The sequence below is a fragment of the Phaethon lepturus genome, unplaced genomic scaffold (assembly GCF_000687285.1).
Source record: "Phaethon lepturus isolate BGI_N335 unplaced genomic scaffold, ASM68728v1 scaffold1984, whole genome shotgun sequence".
NCBI lineage: Eukaryota > Metazoa > Chordata > Aves > Phaethontiformes > Phaethontidae > Phaethon > Phaethon lepturus.
In genome coordinates, this window is record NW_010532502.1 from 77367 (window position 1) to 94342 (window position 16976).

The window sequence follows — 16976 nt, forward strand, 5'->3', positions numbered from 1 at the left end:
TATAGGTGCAAGCATATCCTTAAGATTCAGATTATGGTAAGTATTCTTAGGCTTTGTACCTCCCTGTTCAATGGTGAGCTCACGGATTTTTAGATTTTAGTGTTGCAAATTCTCCTTCCCATACTAAGCAAAGCAATAGAAAAAATATTTATTCACATAAATGGCTCATAAAAAGTAGAATATCGGACTTTGGATGGAGACAGACAATACTGAGTTCAGCAGGGACTGCAGCCACTTATTCCAAAGAAGCTGGTCCAATGTATGTGAATGAGAGAAACTTGCTGCTGCTTTCAGGTGAAGAGGTATCAAGTAAAACCTTGCTCAGATGACATGAGTCCTTACATAAAGCAACATTAAAAAGTTATTTGCCAAAGTGTTTTTATTGCCTTCCCTCTTCCCACAGGTATAGTAAATCTCTTTCTACAGCCATAAAGTCCAGAGAAACAGAGATAGCCAACCTCTGTCATAAATAGACCAATATCCCTAAAAAATGTAGAAGCTATATGCCAAACACATCTTCCATGTAGGTGACTACAGCAAGTGGTTCCTAAACTAGAGACACAACCATAAAAATTTCACTTCAATAGTAAGACACTGATTTAATATCAATATTCTCTATAGGTGCAGCAATCACTGCTCTGTGCTTGCTCCTTATAAGCAGAGATTACCACTATCAAACAAAGTACGTTATACATGTGCTGTTGCCAAATACTTCCTTTTTTTTGAAATGAGAAACAAAGTTTTTATAGGAAATTTGTCTATTTGCTCGGAAAAAGGTGATTACAATAATTTCTTTGTTCAAAATGTTCATCATCTGCAACCCAATGCTGAACATTCTTATACAATCAACTACAGGCAAAGTAGTAGAAATTTCTCTCACAAACTTCAAAGACTGAAAAACACTGAAGAATAGAACAAAACAGTTCTGCTTTTCTTGAAATCTAACCCCATAAATAAGATGTCAATATCATATATTTACCTTTTATTTCTTATTAATCAGTTTCTAGCTCTTGGGGGTTGATAAAATTGTTGAGTAGGTCGTGTGGACCGTCTTGGCTGACCATCACCTCCTCTGCGGAATTCTAGAGTTTGCTCATATGTTTCTTCTTCCTCCTCCTGCAGGTAAATAGCATTGTTTTAAATGGAAGAGTAGGTAAATGCATTATATATGAGTAGGTATATGCATACATACACACAACATATACATGCATGTATAAATGAATTAATGCACACATAGCAACTGCTGCTTCTGTGATGATGACCACTTAATAAAATAAGTGAGATAATGGGAGCAGGTTTTTCAAACCTAGGAAAGCTAAGAAAAACAAGATGGAGAACCTCAATACTCAATCCCCATGGCAGCAGCAGAAGTTATTAAATATTTGCAGAAAAAAGGATAAATGTTAAAGCAAAATTATTTTCTAAGAGTCCTACAGGCAACAAACTCAAGAAGCAAGATAACCTCAATAACCTGCTAGAGCAAGAGAAATACCAGCTTTGGGGAGTTTAGAAATGTACATGGAATGAAATAAAAGAATTATGAAATGGAAATGCAAGGAACAGTATCTGGCAATATACATACTAGAAACAAAGATCTGAAACAGTAGATAAAAATCTGTGATGCAGTAATAATGGAAAAAGCCTACAAGTATAGTGGACAGCAATTTAGGTATGAATTTGCTATGTGGAGCAATAATAAATATAACCTCTGAATAATGAGGAGAGGTAACTACATATTTGCAATAGTGTATTCACTCCTAGGCATCTCAATATTAGAAAGGTACTGACAAATTACATGGAATTCAGAGAAAAAAGAATAATCAAGAGACTGGAAAATGATTTGCAACAGAAGATTATAAAATAGCTACAAATTTACTTTGGTCAAGAAATACTGAAAGGAAAAACACTGATGGAATATTTTAAGATAGAGAAGAATTTTAAGAGCATTAGAGTTGATAACAGAGAAATAGAAGAAAAATTATAGGCTGAAAAAAATTTTAAAAGTTTCTGAACAGGAGTATGATTGTCAAATGGTGTCTCAAGGAAACAGTTATAATTTAATTCTCAAATATCCTACGACTACACTGTAGCAGACACCAGGTCTAGATGGAACGCATAAGAAATCCACTTTTGGGAAAAAGTACTGAATATGTAACTCTTTAATTCCCTTTCATTCACAGCATAAGAACATACAGGAACACAAACCAAGAACACTGAGTGATTCATTAGAAGTTTGTCAACAATTCCAACATCCAGGAACTGTCTTAAGAGTGCAGCATGCATATAACAAAGCGTAAGCGAGTCATAGCAGTAAAATATTTCACTGTAAGAGACAGAAAGGAAAATCTAAAGCCCAAGTTTCTTTCTGTTGTGCAAAGTCAGAACTTACTCAAGAAACGCCTCTTTCTGAACCAGCTTGAGTATCAATAAACATGCATGTTTAAAATAACAGACAACCACATTCCTCATGGTAAGGTCTCCTATTTACAGAGCACGCCTGTGGTTATAGCTGTATTTCCAGAACAACAGATTAAGCCCTACTACAGAGCCTGCACTAACTGCAGAAGAAAACAGATTTTCAACACAATTGAATATAGCATAATTGATTTTATATCTTTTAGTTTCACTGTAGCTGAATGCTGAAAACCGTGGAATTCTGCCATAAAACTTACTTTTCTCAGTCTATCTTTTTTACTGCTTGCAGCACTATTGATTCCTTCATATAAAGAGGTTCAGAGACACCAATTATCCAAGAGAAAAAAAACCAGAAAAGCAGGTGTCTAACCAAAAAATCCACACAGTTTGCAGTACCTTTAGCCCTAGTACAAACCCTCAACGTAGTATATGAATTCATCTCCCATCACTGACAACGCAAGCTGTAATAGCATCAAAATATTAAAAGGTAAGCTAGATGCCTGAAGTGGTCTAAATACCTTTAGCTCTTTCAGTATATTCCCAGAAACCTGAATAGCTGAAAATAGATCCTATTATTTGCCAAAAGAGCAAAGAAAGATGTAATTGCAAGTTTTCTTAAAATTATTTGCCAAGGCTTCAATCTAACATAAAAGAGCTCACTCTTCAAGAATAAACTGGTGAACTTTGATGTGCTCGGTATTTGGATTTCTCCAAAAATGGAAAACTAAATGGCCTATAGGTGTGACTGAAAATTTAGCAATGCATATTGGTGTTTTCAAGAGACTGTAGTGAATTGGACATGAACCTTTTCTTTGTAACCTTGGTAGTTTTTGCTCGAAAAGAACAGAAATAGTTTAGTGCATCACATCTCACCTGTAAGCCAACCTCTTTTTGAGGGTAAATTTATCAGAGTAATTTTCTAGGGCAGAAAAATCTTCATCAAATCTCAAAGTTAATGTTGTTGATCCTTTGAATTCAATAAAATAAAATTGAAACTAGAATTTGTCTTGCACATTTCTATTTTGGTGTACTTGTCTTTACACACAGAACGAAAAACTTCAGATGCATGCATTCCAATTTAAGTATTTTTATTACAATAGGCAAGAGTGAAATGTAAAATCACATTCATTTTCTTGAGGCTCTGAATGAAACAAAAGCGAGCAATGCAGCAAATAAGAACGAATGAGCAACAGAACACCTTTCAACTGCTCCCTCATTCTTCTCTACACACTGGTTCCCCATAGAGCTACTGATCCTCTTGAATTCTGCCATCTTCACGTGAGATGACACATTGTCATTTGTTTCTCGGGTCTTACCTACACACATTTGATCCTAATTGGATCTAACATTCTCCAAAATAACAATTTGCTAAACCATATCTTTATTAAACATTGTTTCTTGTTTTGCAAGTAATTGCATTTCTTTTCTTCCACCATTTCTTGATCACTGATCCGCAGCCCGCCACTGATGATGTTTTTTCCTTTCTCTATTGCAGTTTTATTTTATTTCCATCTTCAGGATTTTTTCTGGGTTCATCCTTACCTCAATTTACTTTAAAATCTCTCCACCCCATGCTCAAAGCTGCCACCCCTCTTCTGGAACAGCATCCACCCTTTGTAGGCAAAACTTAAGATCTCTAATGTTCACCTCCTTGTTTTTTTCTATTCTTCAACCTAAAAACTTCAGCTATCTACATTTCTTCCCTTATAACTCTGCAGTCAGTTAGGTCACACATCTTGCCACAAACTCTGTTTTTCCAGTCTTTCTTGCTACTTGCTTTCAATTTATCAGTTGCTTGTGACTCATCCTAAATTATTCCATTTCTTATTTCCTTGTCCATGTAAGATCTAGATTACGTTTTATAAAGCAAAGGTGGCCACAAATCTTTCTCAGAGCATTTTCATTCTCCTATTAGCAGTATTATATTAGTACACTACTCCAAAAACTTACTGATTTTATTATCTCCATCCTTCATCTTACTATTCATTTTTTATCTAATATTCCGGGATCCAGGACTGAGTTTTCTAGTACTTGCACAATGCTTACCTAGGACTACGTACCCTGAGATTAAACGATACCGCTAAGAACAACCACCAAAGATAGGAAAAACTGGCAGATCCATAGGAAAAAGCAAGGAAAGGTTTACAATGCAAAAATGAAACGCACAGAAACTACTGCAGTAACAGGTTAGAATGACATGAGAGAGGGTTGAGGATGTCAGCATTCATTAGGTATTTAAAACAAGGTGGCGAACAGGGAAGTATAAGTCATTGGGAATTTCAGCTTCTATTCAAAAATTTGGCATAAATTTTGCCACCTGCTGTTATTTTGATATTTTTGTTCCACCTCATAAGACAGACAAAAGCTAAACAAGAGTACTATGGAAATATATGCACACTCTGTGCTTTTATTTTGGACCCATATAATTCTGAAGAGCTTGTACCACCACCATACTTCACTAACTGAGCTTAGTGAATCAGCAAGTAACTTGTCCAGCCAAGTGACCACCAACATGTTTTTACATAAAAAATACAATGGATTTCACAGTTGCCAAATAAAGTTGTAAATCCAGCATTTAACATACTTTAACAACCAATTTACTCTTACAGTTAACAATACTAGAGCAAATTTATATCTCATTAAAAGCTTTCTCACTGAATTTCAATTGGAAGACATTTTTCAGTGCGTTCAAAAGAACGGTTTAGAAACCTTTTTAAAAAAAATACAGTCCTTGAAGTGAATACTTACTGTGTAACTTCCAAGAACAACGAATAGGTGCATGACTGTAAAGAGCGGCACGGAAGTTACGCGTTATACCAAAGCTTTGCTGAATGTTTGCTCACATATATTTAGGGTGCAGTTGCAAGGGACAGCCGAGCAGCTCCAACAGTTTGCCACCTACGAACTAGTTACCTCAGCCTACTCCTGCTTACGAACAGAAAATTCTGCTCTATTCACTGGGTCCTTCTGCTAAGGCTTTTCAGCTATAGCTCTCTGTGAGCTACCAAGGGATAAACACCAGAGCCTGTGCAAGGAGACATATGAGGGAGCAGCATGGGACCAGGAACCACGGGACGAAGCAGAGACAGAAGGAAGAAAAAGCAGAAGACCTTTTCCATTTCAGTAATGTCAAACCACTGTTTCAGTTTAAGCCGCAGTTTTAACTTCACCCACATACTCGATGCATGGACAGCTTGCTGGACTCAGTACAAAGACAGAGTGTTTGCTTCCTTGCAAAATGAACTTTGCATTCAAAGTGCATTTCAACTCCCATTTCCCCGTCCAGGATCAATGCCTCTTTGCAGTGCCCACTATGCTGGCAACAAGCTGTCTCCTGCTGTTAAGACACTGAGTAATCTCTTGTTTTGCTGGTTAAATTCCCTTCTTTAAACTTGCTTATTTTGCCTAATCATCCAGTGTTGAACTCCTCGAGTACTTTAATCTTTCATTTTTGCAGGTTCTACTTACACATGCAGAAATTGGGAAACAGTATTTTTTTTAACTCTCAATTGAAAACAGACTGTAAGATTTTCCAGACCTAATAAAAAAAAAAAAAAGAAAAAGAAACCAACAAAAAAAAACAGGAAACCCAACTACGCTATGGTCACATCGAAAAAACCCACAAATTTCCTACAAAAAGCTAAACTTAAATATCTAAATGGTAATGTATAACATATCCTGTATGTGGAAAGAAAAAAATAATTGGCTGATGTGTCTACAGTATTCCCTTAAACTTTTACTATATCTGAATACTTAATGAATTCTTGGAGCTCCATAACAACTAAGAGTGAAAACAGTATTTTATTAAATTACAAAAACTATTTCTTCATAAAAGCACAAGTTTTAAGTTACACAATCTTAGACCAGCTTTAGGGCATAATTTAAAAAATCACTATCAAATGAGGTGTGAAAATTCCAAGTAAAAGAGAAATTACCACTAATGTAGATTTTTCAAGTATTTTAAACAAGTACTGATTTTGCGAGAAGAGAATTTTTGAAGTGTCTATTACAGAATAATTCAACATATTTGCTCTTGATCAATTTTCTTTGCGAGTTAAGCCTGTTACTTAAAATACTGGATCCTCTCACAGAGTAATCTTCTCATAGAGTAATCTTTGTGAATCTGCAGATGCTCACAAGTTTTTTCCACAGTACACAACACATCCCTATTACATTGGGCCTATGGCTATAAAATTTAACTAAGAAATTTATAAGTGAGAAGGACAAGTGAGATTCAAGGTTATACTGCTAGACCTGCATAGAGCTGACCCCTCACTGCTGTCAGATAATTAATATAAACTCTTCGGTCTAATAATGTGCCTTTAAAGGAGTCAGGCTAGCATTACACATTTTTAGAAAAACTTATAGTATGCTCACACAGATCATCTAAGTTATTGCAGCAATGTATCACTGATGACTAAAAGTACACATAACTATTTATAAGGATATGGCTGTGTTTAAATAAAAAAATGTTATTTTTTAAAAAAGTTATAATGTAGCAATTACATGCTAAAGTTTTTTAAATTAACTTTTTAATATACCATTTAGAATATTAAGAATAAGATCCACAATTATTATTGTTACTTAGCTCTTGCCTGGATATTTTGAAGTGTACCATCACACTACAATTTAAATCTTTCAGAAGTGAAATAACTAAGTAAAGGAATCAACTAATGGGACACCCTTAAATTTACAACATATTCTGACATGTAGGCTGCAGTGCCATGGACAGTTGCACCAGAGTAACGTCTGGTTACTGACGAAACTGTTGTCCTTGCTCTTCTCCCGCACCTTTTTCATCACTCTTCTTTCCACTTTTCCTTTCTTGCTCAAGTGTACAGTTGCATCCTTTAACTAAATGAAGGTTCAAAAGGCAGGATGGTCAGGATTAGGGAGGAAAAACTGCCGCCTTCTCTCAGAGCTGATAGCCGCTCATCAAATCACACTCCTAGTCACTCTTCATAAATTCTTTTTCCATTAAAATAATTCTATGGAATGTGCAATTAGCCTGCCTTTATTCAAATGTTACGGGTGTGTGAAACAGATTTTGGCATTAGAAGCAATTAATTAAGAACAATTAAAAAGTATCTCCGAGAAGGATAATGACTTATGAGGTGAAGTGGAACTTACACCTTCTTATCAGAATGTGTGCCTGCACATCAGAAAGAATGACCCCAAAGTTACTATTTAAACACAAATGGTTAAAACAAAACCTATTCAGGACTTCTTCATTTTTATGTTAACCCTCACTATCATCCATGTCCTTCCAATGCAGAACCATTTTTATAGTACAGAGTTCATTGGTTCTAGGGTTTATGTTTTTACTTCTCTTAGTAAACATGTCCTGCTCCAATTTTTTAAAACTTAAGCAGCATGATAGTTTTTTTAAATATAATTGCAATGGATTGTAAGCAAATTTAGAACTTCAAATAGTTGGTCCAGATTTCTAATTAACTTTAAATTATCCTAAAGGCCAAAACCATTAAGTTCTAATAAAACTGATAACTTTACATGGCACTTGTGAAAATAAAGTGAGAGAAAGGCAAAGACAATTCAAAAATAAAGAATCAGGTATTTCATCATTCTTGAATCACAAATGAAAGGGATAAAATTCACAAGACATATGGAAGGCAATATGCATTTTCTAACTCCCAAAGACAGAACAATGACTGTCATGCTACATTCTTTCTTTCACCCTTCCCCATTGTCTCTATCTTTCTCCATATACATATTTCTAGGTATCCAGATATATTTTACTGATGTGACCAAGAAAAAGCTAAATAAGCACTTTATCTTCTGTATTGGATGAGAAAATTTTTGATAGGCTATTCTTAGAAAAGTGTTTCAAAAACCTACAGCACACCAAGAATACATCTTTAAATTATTCACATAAATGCAGAACAAAAATCCCAAAATATAAAGAAAACGTTTACATGTGCTTTTCCAAACTTTTCTCTCTCACACTGAGAGATTAATAGATCACATACACTGGAAATATTTGGGCATATTGTCTAAATGTTTTTTTTTAAAAAGCAACAGTCTTTTATCCTGAATTGGTAAGAACCTGTAAGATGTGCTCAAAAAGAAGAATTTAATTTTAAAGTAAATTTTATCAAGTACTTTTAGTTCAATCTAATTTAAAACTTCTTCTAATAGTACTGAGGAAATGCCTGAGGAAATTTGACTTTGGCCACTCCAGTAAGGAAGCTCATCTCATCAGCAGGAGGAACTACACTGGACTTCAAAGATATTTCTTACTGACTGCATGGACACACTGGCATTATTTTCTGTCTGTAAAGGATATGCAGGATAAAGAACTGCAAAGGCTTTACGTAGCGTACACATTCTTCTCCCGCTTGAAAGTCACAACCCCCTAAGCACCTAGCTACGTATGGGACGTTACAAGCAATTTGACTTTTACATCTAAACCATCAATAGCTTTGCTGAAGCTTTTAGATTTAGCTTCACTATAGTAAAATGTTATATTACACTATACAATATAAGACTGGTGACAAAAATAGCAATGTTATGGAAACTACCGAGAGATTTACTGCAAAATCTTAACATAACTTTAGTTGTCCTTAAAAGGATCTAATTGACTTGCTGTATGGTACTGCATGAACTACCAAAAAACTCCCGAGACTTCGAACTGCAACTACACAATTATTGCTTGTTGCTATTCTCTATACATCCAGAATAATTCCTACCCATTTACATAACATTTTAACCTACTATACTGGTGCCATCTTTCTCTCTCCTACTGTTTCTCAAATTCTGAGATTTTGATGTATTATACGAATAAAACATTACATTCTACGTTCAAGATCTGTACAAAGCCTTTTATGCAACAGAGAAATTCAGTTAATGGTTTCCCTAGCAGTCTTTTCTTTAGCACCTGAAACAAATTAATGATAATAAATCTCTTCTGTTGACTTTCACTAGCCAAACGTCAGAAGCCAAATAATCTTATATTTTCTTCTCCAGTTTTTGTAAAAATCTACAGAGCATTCTGCAGGGCCAGCAATTTCTCAATTAAAGCCTTAGTACACATTAATTTAAGATACTAAATTTATAATAAATATTTCAGTAATCCTGAAAAAAATGGACATACACTATTAACATTTTGAATTAGATTTATCTCATTTTTCCTCTGCTGAAAATATAAGCTGCAACAAAAGCAGCTCAGCTTTAACACAGTTAATTTTTAAATGATTCTATTAAGACAATATACATCGAGTTTTGAGTGAAGCAATACACATTAGATACCAAGTGACAGAAAATTTGTAGATTCTTCAGAAAAATCAAGAAATGGAAAATAGATGGATGGACAAGAAAAAGAATTACATTACTTAAACCTGAGACCACTAAAAGCAACGCAATAGTCAACTCGGAATCAGACATTTCTCTGTACACCGTTGTTTTTTTTCAACTCTGAAAACAAAGCACTCACTCCTTTTCTAAATAAACTACGTTCCAAATACATTTCCATAAAACTAGGATAATGTAAGCCTGGGGCATGATTATGCCACAGACATTTTGCTAGCTTATCTGTTCCCCTTACGGGTATTGCACAAGTTGTTCATACTTGCAGTCATTCCTTGTGGCACATATTAAAATAAATGTGCAACTTTTCTTGTGAGGTTTGTGCTTGAAACAAACATTCCCTCCTGCAAGTTGTCAACATGTTCATAGCACAGAAAAAAAAAAGTCATGAATTTTAAAAGTTCCTTAGAAATAGATATTTAAGCCATTCACGTCATATCTCCAAAACTAAACAGATATACCACATTCTATTAGTAAACAGCTTCATCACATTGAGTAGCAATGATATCAAACTATAAATATTTAAAGGTTTATTTTTAATAATTTCTGAAAGAAAAGCAGATACACTGAAGTGAGATCTGCTATATAAATAACACGCAATCAGCAGACGCATTGAGTTTTCTTAATTCAGCAAGACCACCACCACAAACTAGAAGTAGAAATGTTTAACATAAATTTAACAACATGAAATCAGTAACAGTAACCACTATAAGGAGTTATGTGCCGTCACGAGTAACGTTACTATGAGGAATAATTGTGCCAGTTTTGGAAAAGTGAGGCAAATTAAAGGTCCATCATCTCCATCCCTCCCATATATAACTCTTAGACCTTCCCTCTCCCCAGATTTTTTTTTTTTTTAATAAATAAAGTATTCATCCAGTTTTTCAGAACATCAAGTTGAATGAAGACCTTTGGATAGGTCTGTTTTTCATTGGTAATACAGACACAGTCCTAAACATATACCCAAAAGGAATATTTGCATAGACTTGGGAAAAAATTTCAGCATTCAGTATCCTTGCACTAAGTGCATTTTTAAGTAAAACCATACTTCTCTGTATCCGGGGAAAAAAGTATTTGCTGTATTGCTGATCTTATTTTAGTATGTAATCAGAAAATTCTGCCAACAAAAAGTTCAGAAAGAAAACACGGAGTGACAGTATGAGAAATTATCTAATGCTCTGCTGTTACGGCACAAAACCATTATCAAAACCCAAAGAAGGAAGCAGTGAGTTTTGGTGACATTTTAGGTGGAACCGAATGCTGTGTGCACACACTCACACATTACAAAATTTGGCATACAAATCCTCAACGTCAAACACACACGTGTTTGCTGTAAACAAATGCCTATGTGATTTTACTTGAGAATGACCAACTGCACACAAAAAAAACCCCAGAAAGTAATACATGGCAAATGATATTTAAGTAAATATAGAGAAAAATTTTAAACACACAAATATAACCCAACTCCTAATGAAAGGAAAAAAATCAAAACTGCTTACAAGTGATGCAGGCACACAGCAATTTAAGACAGTCTTAAAACTGAACTGCCCATGAAGCAACTCAGAATAGGCCCATTAAAAAAAAAGTATCTTCACTTCAAAGTCAGGACCTCTACATTATATATATGCTTTATGCTTACCTTTGAAAATAAAATATGCTGAATTGCACCTATTTTTTACATTATTAACCACTACTTTAAAAGAAATAGACCATGTCACCCATCAAGTTCTACAACAGGATCAAAAAATCATGATGGGCAAAATATGCTTATAAACATTAGGAACTTTTTAAATTGCAACATGATAGAACAAAGCTCTAAAATCTAATCTTCAACAAATGTTTAAGTCTGCAAATAATTAGTCAGTAAGTTAGGACCAAAGTTACAAAACCCAAACCTTTTCCATATGTAAGAAAAGCAAAAGCACTACATAATAACCTCCCCACACACCAATTTACTCCTGTTTGCAGTACTTCCCTTTGCTCTCTGATATTGAAGGGAAGACCTTTTCCAGGTCAAGAGATCAACTTTTCTTGAGTAGCACCCTCCTTTAAATGGCCTGAAACTTGTGCAAGAGAACTCTCTCACTGGGGGCTCTCCTCTCCCTGGACTGCGATGATGAAACTCTATGAGTGTCAATGCTCATATACATGCTCCAACGGCTGAGCCTCTCAACACCCAGCAGTGAGGATTGCTGATGCAAGCTAAAGGGTGTCAGACATCAAAAGGAGGTTGATTACATGCACAGGGAAAAGAAGCTAGACTGGAACGCGGCAAGAAGCAAGCAAGCAAGAAGAGAAGCCCCAGGATGTCTATATCCAATATCTTGTAAAATTTTACTTTCAGCCCTAGCACTCAGGAAGGTTCATCACTCTCCTAGAGTGAAAAGGTACACTGAGGGAGCTCTGTCAGAAAAGGAACAAAGATCACTGCAATAGCTAAACACCACTATTTTCCTTTTCACGTATACGCCACTTGACCCTGGGTGGAAGTCCTATATGAGCAAATATAATGTAGAGAAAGAACAAAAATGCCCAGGAGATCAGAAAACATATCAACACAAGGAACAAATTAAAAAAGAAATCAAGATACTATGACGTAACTACACAAACCTTTTCAGCAAAATAACTTCTACCTACTGGAATTCTGTAATTCTGTAAATGAATCTACATGAAACAAGCTCTCAAGATTTCCAGTAACAAGTCAGGAATCACATTTCCAACTAGGTACTAACCAAAATACTTAGCAAGTATAGGGTAATGAAAGAACAAAAGCAAAAAGAAAGGACCACCGATAAATGCGCTTCACAGGCATAGGAGAACCAGAAACAATCTTTCTGAACAATGAAGATACTCCCTGATATCCTCCTGCACGATAGCGTGTCCCAAGTTAGAAGATCCTATGATGTCTGATGTTCAGTGGGTGGGATACACACAATAAATGCACAAAACATGGAAAAAACTCCCTCCTCTATATAAACATCACATATTTATTGTTTTCTTGTTAACCAACTGTTGCTCTCATTAGAGAAATAGGTATTCCACTTTGGCAAAAAGCTCTTCCACACCACACTTAATTTTTAAAAGGAATATGGAATTAGTCTCAAAACCTTTTACATTCTAACCCCCCCAGTAAATTAGAACAATTAGTAAGCTTTATACTTATAAAAAGTGCATGTTGACTAACGTAGCAAAGATACTAAATGCTTTGCGTAAGGTTGAGACAAATACGTCTCTAAAACTTCGAAAATCTAGATATACCAAGTTCTGAGAAGGCAAGCAAATTTTGTAGGCCAAATGTCAGACCAAAACATTTCCTTTTCTCTTTATGCTCTCTAAAGATATTCTGAGAAACTCTGAGTAATTGCTCCTATTCTTTGACAGCATGAACAATTATGTCTAGCTCAGACATCCACGTGCACTCATTTAATAATAGTCTATAAATGTCTCTTTTGGGATATGAAAGAAAACCTGCAAATTATATTATCAATATGATGAAAACAGAGCATGAGTAGAGTCCTTGTCATTGTTACAAACCTTGGAAAATTCACTCTAAGTAAGCCAACAGAACTAGAAAAAACAAATCTCAAAAAAAAAAACCAAAACAAAACAAAACACCCCCCAACCCCCCAAAAACCCAATCAAACAAAAAAACCCAAAAGGAGTAATTTCATGTGCTTTAACATCTATGAAGAAAAATGAAATCACCTTACATTATGGAAGATTTCTCATTTACAGATGTTATTACTGATAATACTTGCAAGCCATCAAACAAGAAATAACCCCCAAGCAATCCGACATTAACCATGCCTGCAAAAGGAAACTGCAGGACTTTAAATAATGTGTCTATTTAACATGCACTGTATACAGTTAAGAGGGAATCATATACACATATCCCACTACAAATTAGGTTTGTCATAGCTTCTCTTCTGCGATATCAAGCCAACAGTACCATGTCTCTCTTCCCTAGAAAGCAATCAGTCAGGAATACTACGCCAGTTCTTCCACTTTTAATCTATTAAATGTAGACAAACTCAGAACACTGAAATGTGAAGGAGACAGGGAAATCAGAAGAGAAATGTTGATGGCAAGAATAGTCCAGACACATCAAACTTCTTTTACGTACTCAACACGTTTAACCTCAACACATGCAACACACAGAAATCCAAGCATAAAATCCTTCAGAAGCCTCAAAACAAGAATCTGAAGAACTTTCATCACATGACAACAGGACCAAACACAATACTTCAAACAGGTTAAGCTGTGCTACCTCAAAACAAAATTGCAAGTCACTTTAAAGAAAGGTCTTTAGTGAGGAACAGACTCTCTTAAAATAACACTCTAAGAAGCCCCTACGCAGTCTCCAAATAATCACCCTATGCAATTGCATTTAATAACAAAGAGCGGGATGAAGGAGAAGAACAGTGTAATGCTCCAAGTATCCTGCTTAACTGTCACAACTTTTTTCAGTAACTACAAACTCCGAGAAGAATGTGTCCTTAATCTGATCTCTATAACTGGCAATAATTTGCAATGGTATTTCATAGTCTGATAAATATAAAATGCTCAAGTGGAAGACTCAAACATATTTTGCAATGCCTAATGATACAGACAGAAAATTGAAGCCATTGTTTTATGCCCACTTAGCATAAATTACCTCCTCTCAACTGAAACTCGCCTGCTTTTAGTTTATTAAAAGTAAAATGACATTCCTTAACCACCTTTAAATATCAGTTACTACATTTCAGCTAAGGGCCAGTAACTTTCGGAGGAATAGTTAACTTGTTATCGTCTGTCTATATCCAACACAGGTACACCAAGCCAAAGTCTGAAAAACTATGTAGTTTCTCATAGGATAGAGGTGCTAAAGAAAAATACTTACTAGTATTTGTATTTATCAGGATAAATGCTTTCCACAACACTTGCCTCTAAATACTGCCTCTTAAAAGGAGAATGGAGAAATAAATAAATAATATAACGAATTATCCTGACAGAACCTGAAGGTTAATTCCGTGTCAAGGCATGTATGGTGACACTCTGCAAAACCTGTGATGGAACTTAGGGCAATATTTGCAGTAAGTAAAAAAAAAGTCTCTGGATAAGAAAATTAAAAAAAAAAAAAAAAAATAGGATAGACTATGCAAGCAATTTTTCACCCTGGCAGAACAGAGGCAACTGAAATCACCATATATTGGTGAGATAGAAAATGAGGCACATCTCAACAAAATAACTGCCTAAATCGGAAGTTTTTTAATAAAGCATAAAGATAGCCTTTTGTAGAAACTAAATCCACACTAGTAACTTTTTAGATTAAAGTTAAGAAATATGCACGACCACTCAGGAGGACGGGCAGTCCAAACTACTCAGCCATCATTTAATTCATTTAGTCAATGAGTAATTATGAACTGTAAAATTATGCTGTAGATTTCCCTAACAATGCAGAAGCCAAAGAACTGAAGACATCAAATTCTTGTCTGATGCAACTATTTAGAGACTTTTTTCCTACAGAACTGGTGTAATTAGACTGTACAATTCTGTTTTAATAGACTTGTTTTTACTGTAGTCGCTGAGGACAGAAGCTAGATAAGAGATCCAACCAAGACACATTTATCTACTGTACCTACCTACGTATTCAGTGGGAAAGACTTCCCGCTTGACACACAACACAAAAAGATCATAGTGTGATGTCAAGGCCATCCAGGCCAAAGAGACATAAAGAAATTGCACCCAATCCTTCAAGAAAGTATTTGCCTGTCATAAAGAAAGACAAAAGAATGGGTTCAAAACCTCCATAAAACAGATAAGCAAAAGTCTCCTCCAGCTTCCAGGCAGCTGTAAGCCTTCACCATTTAGAGGTTTTCAGTGTTGCTCTCTACACTGCTTGGAGAGAGGTTCAAACACCTTCAGAAAACTCACAGGAGTTTACTTCTCTACTTACCTGAAATACAGGACAGGTATAAGAAAGCCCTGAATTGTAGTTTGATTTAAGATAATTCAACACCTGTAGAAGCTCTTAGAGCTCTGTGCGGTACAAGACACAACATTACCAAATTTAAGTTCTCAAATGTCTGCTGGCTTGAATTAACCATAATCCAAGACCCTTTGCTATCTTCTTTCCTCAACTCATTCCTTACTGGAGGAATGCCATGAGGAAAGCTGCAAAGCGGATTTTCAGCCTCCACAGAACAAAACAGACTGTAGAAGAATTAGGATCATACAAACCTTAATAATAATTTTTGCCTTCTTACCTCCTTAGGCAGACATACAGTGCAAGATACAGGAAGAGCTAAACTAAGCTAAACTACAGACTTCACTTCATAATTAGTATTTTTAAGTGAATTACTGTAAGCAAAAAGTTCATATATATCTAGCTCTTTTCGAGAGCCATCAGAATAAGGCCATAATATATACATGTGGGAAAACTAAAATCTTTATTTCCTTCATATAATAATAGAAAACAACAACAACAAAAAAAGAAGAGTAATCACAGTGCAAATGCCAGAACAAGGCCTAACAGGTGACTAAGGAAACGCAGAATGGAAAAGAGAAAGTAATGACCTGGCTTTGGGGAAAAAATGTCACAACATAAGCACTTAGGCTACACATTTTCATAGTTTATTAAGAAAAGAAAATCCTACAAGTTAGAGAATAAAATTAAGACTTAATGTTTAAAGTATTTTCTTGACTTTATTTATTGTTTTTCCACAGAACAAACTGTTAAGTCAGAAAGGCCCTTCACGTTCCATGCTTTTCAGTTGTTAGAAGAATCTTACATATTTTACAAGAAAAAACAAGCAGTTCTTATTTCTACAATGGCTTTTCACTGATTTTTTTTCATTGGGATTATAATATTTTCGTTACGTGACCACTGCTACATTGAGGAAAATAGAAGGATACAGTATTGTAGCATTACATACAAGATACTTAGAAGAACTCTAAAACAGTGGAATCCAAATGTAATTTTATTATTAAAAATATTTACGAATCACATACCTAAGACATATTTTGCAAGCACTAAGAAAAGAAAAACAGTTTTAGTGTTCTTACATATATTTATATGGGTATTGTATATGATTATTGAAAAAAAATTCCCCACCAGCTTTTGATTTACCTTATGTAACACACAGCTTTACCTTCTATACTCCTAGCCGTCAGAAAGATAAATAGCAGCATGTTAGCTGTCAGAGGGACTCAGAAGGACTCAGGGCAAACTGGGTGACAGACAGTATACAATCAATTAT

At 35.1% G+C, this 16976-nt stretch overlaps 1 protein-coding gene across 1 annotated transcript in view; it reads right to left on the reverse strand.

Annotated features, from left to right (window-relative positions):
- Positions 1-996: 996 nt before the first annotated feature.
- Positions 997-16976, reverse strand: part of TDRD3 (tudor domain containing 3) — a 51137-nt gene continuing 35157 nt past the window's right edge. Inside the window, exon 10 of the mRNA XM_010284838.1 lies at positions 997-1113. Coding sequence (XP_010283140.1) covers positions 997-1113 — 117 coding nt within the window. The remainder of the gene's footprint in view (positions 1114-16976) is intronic.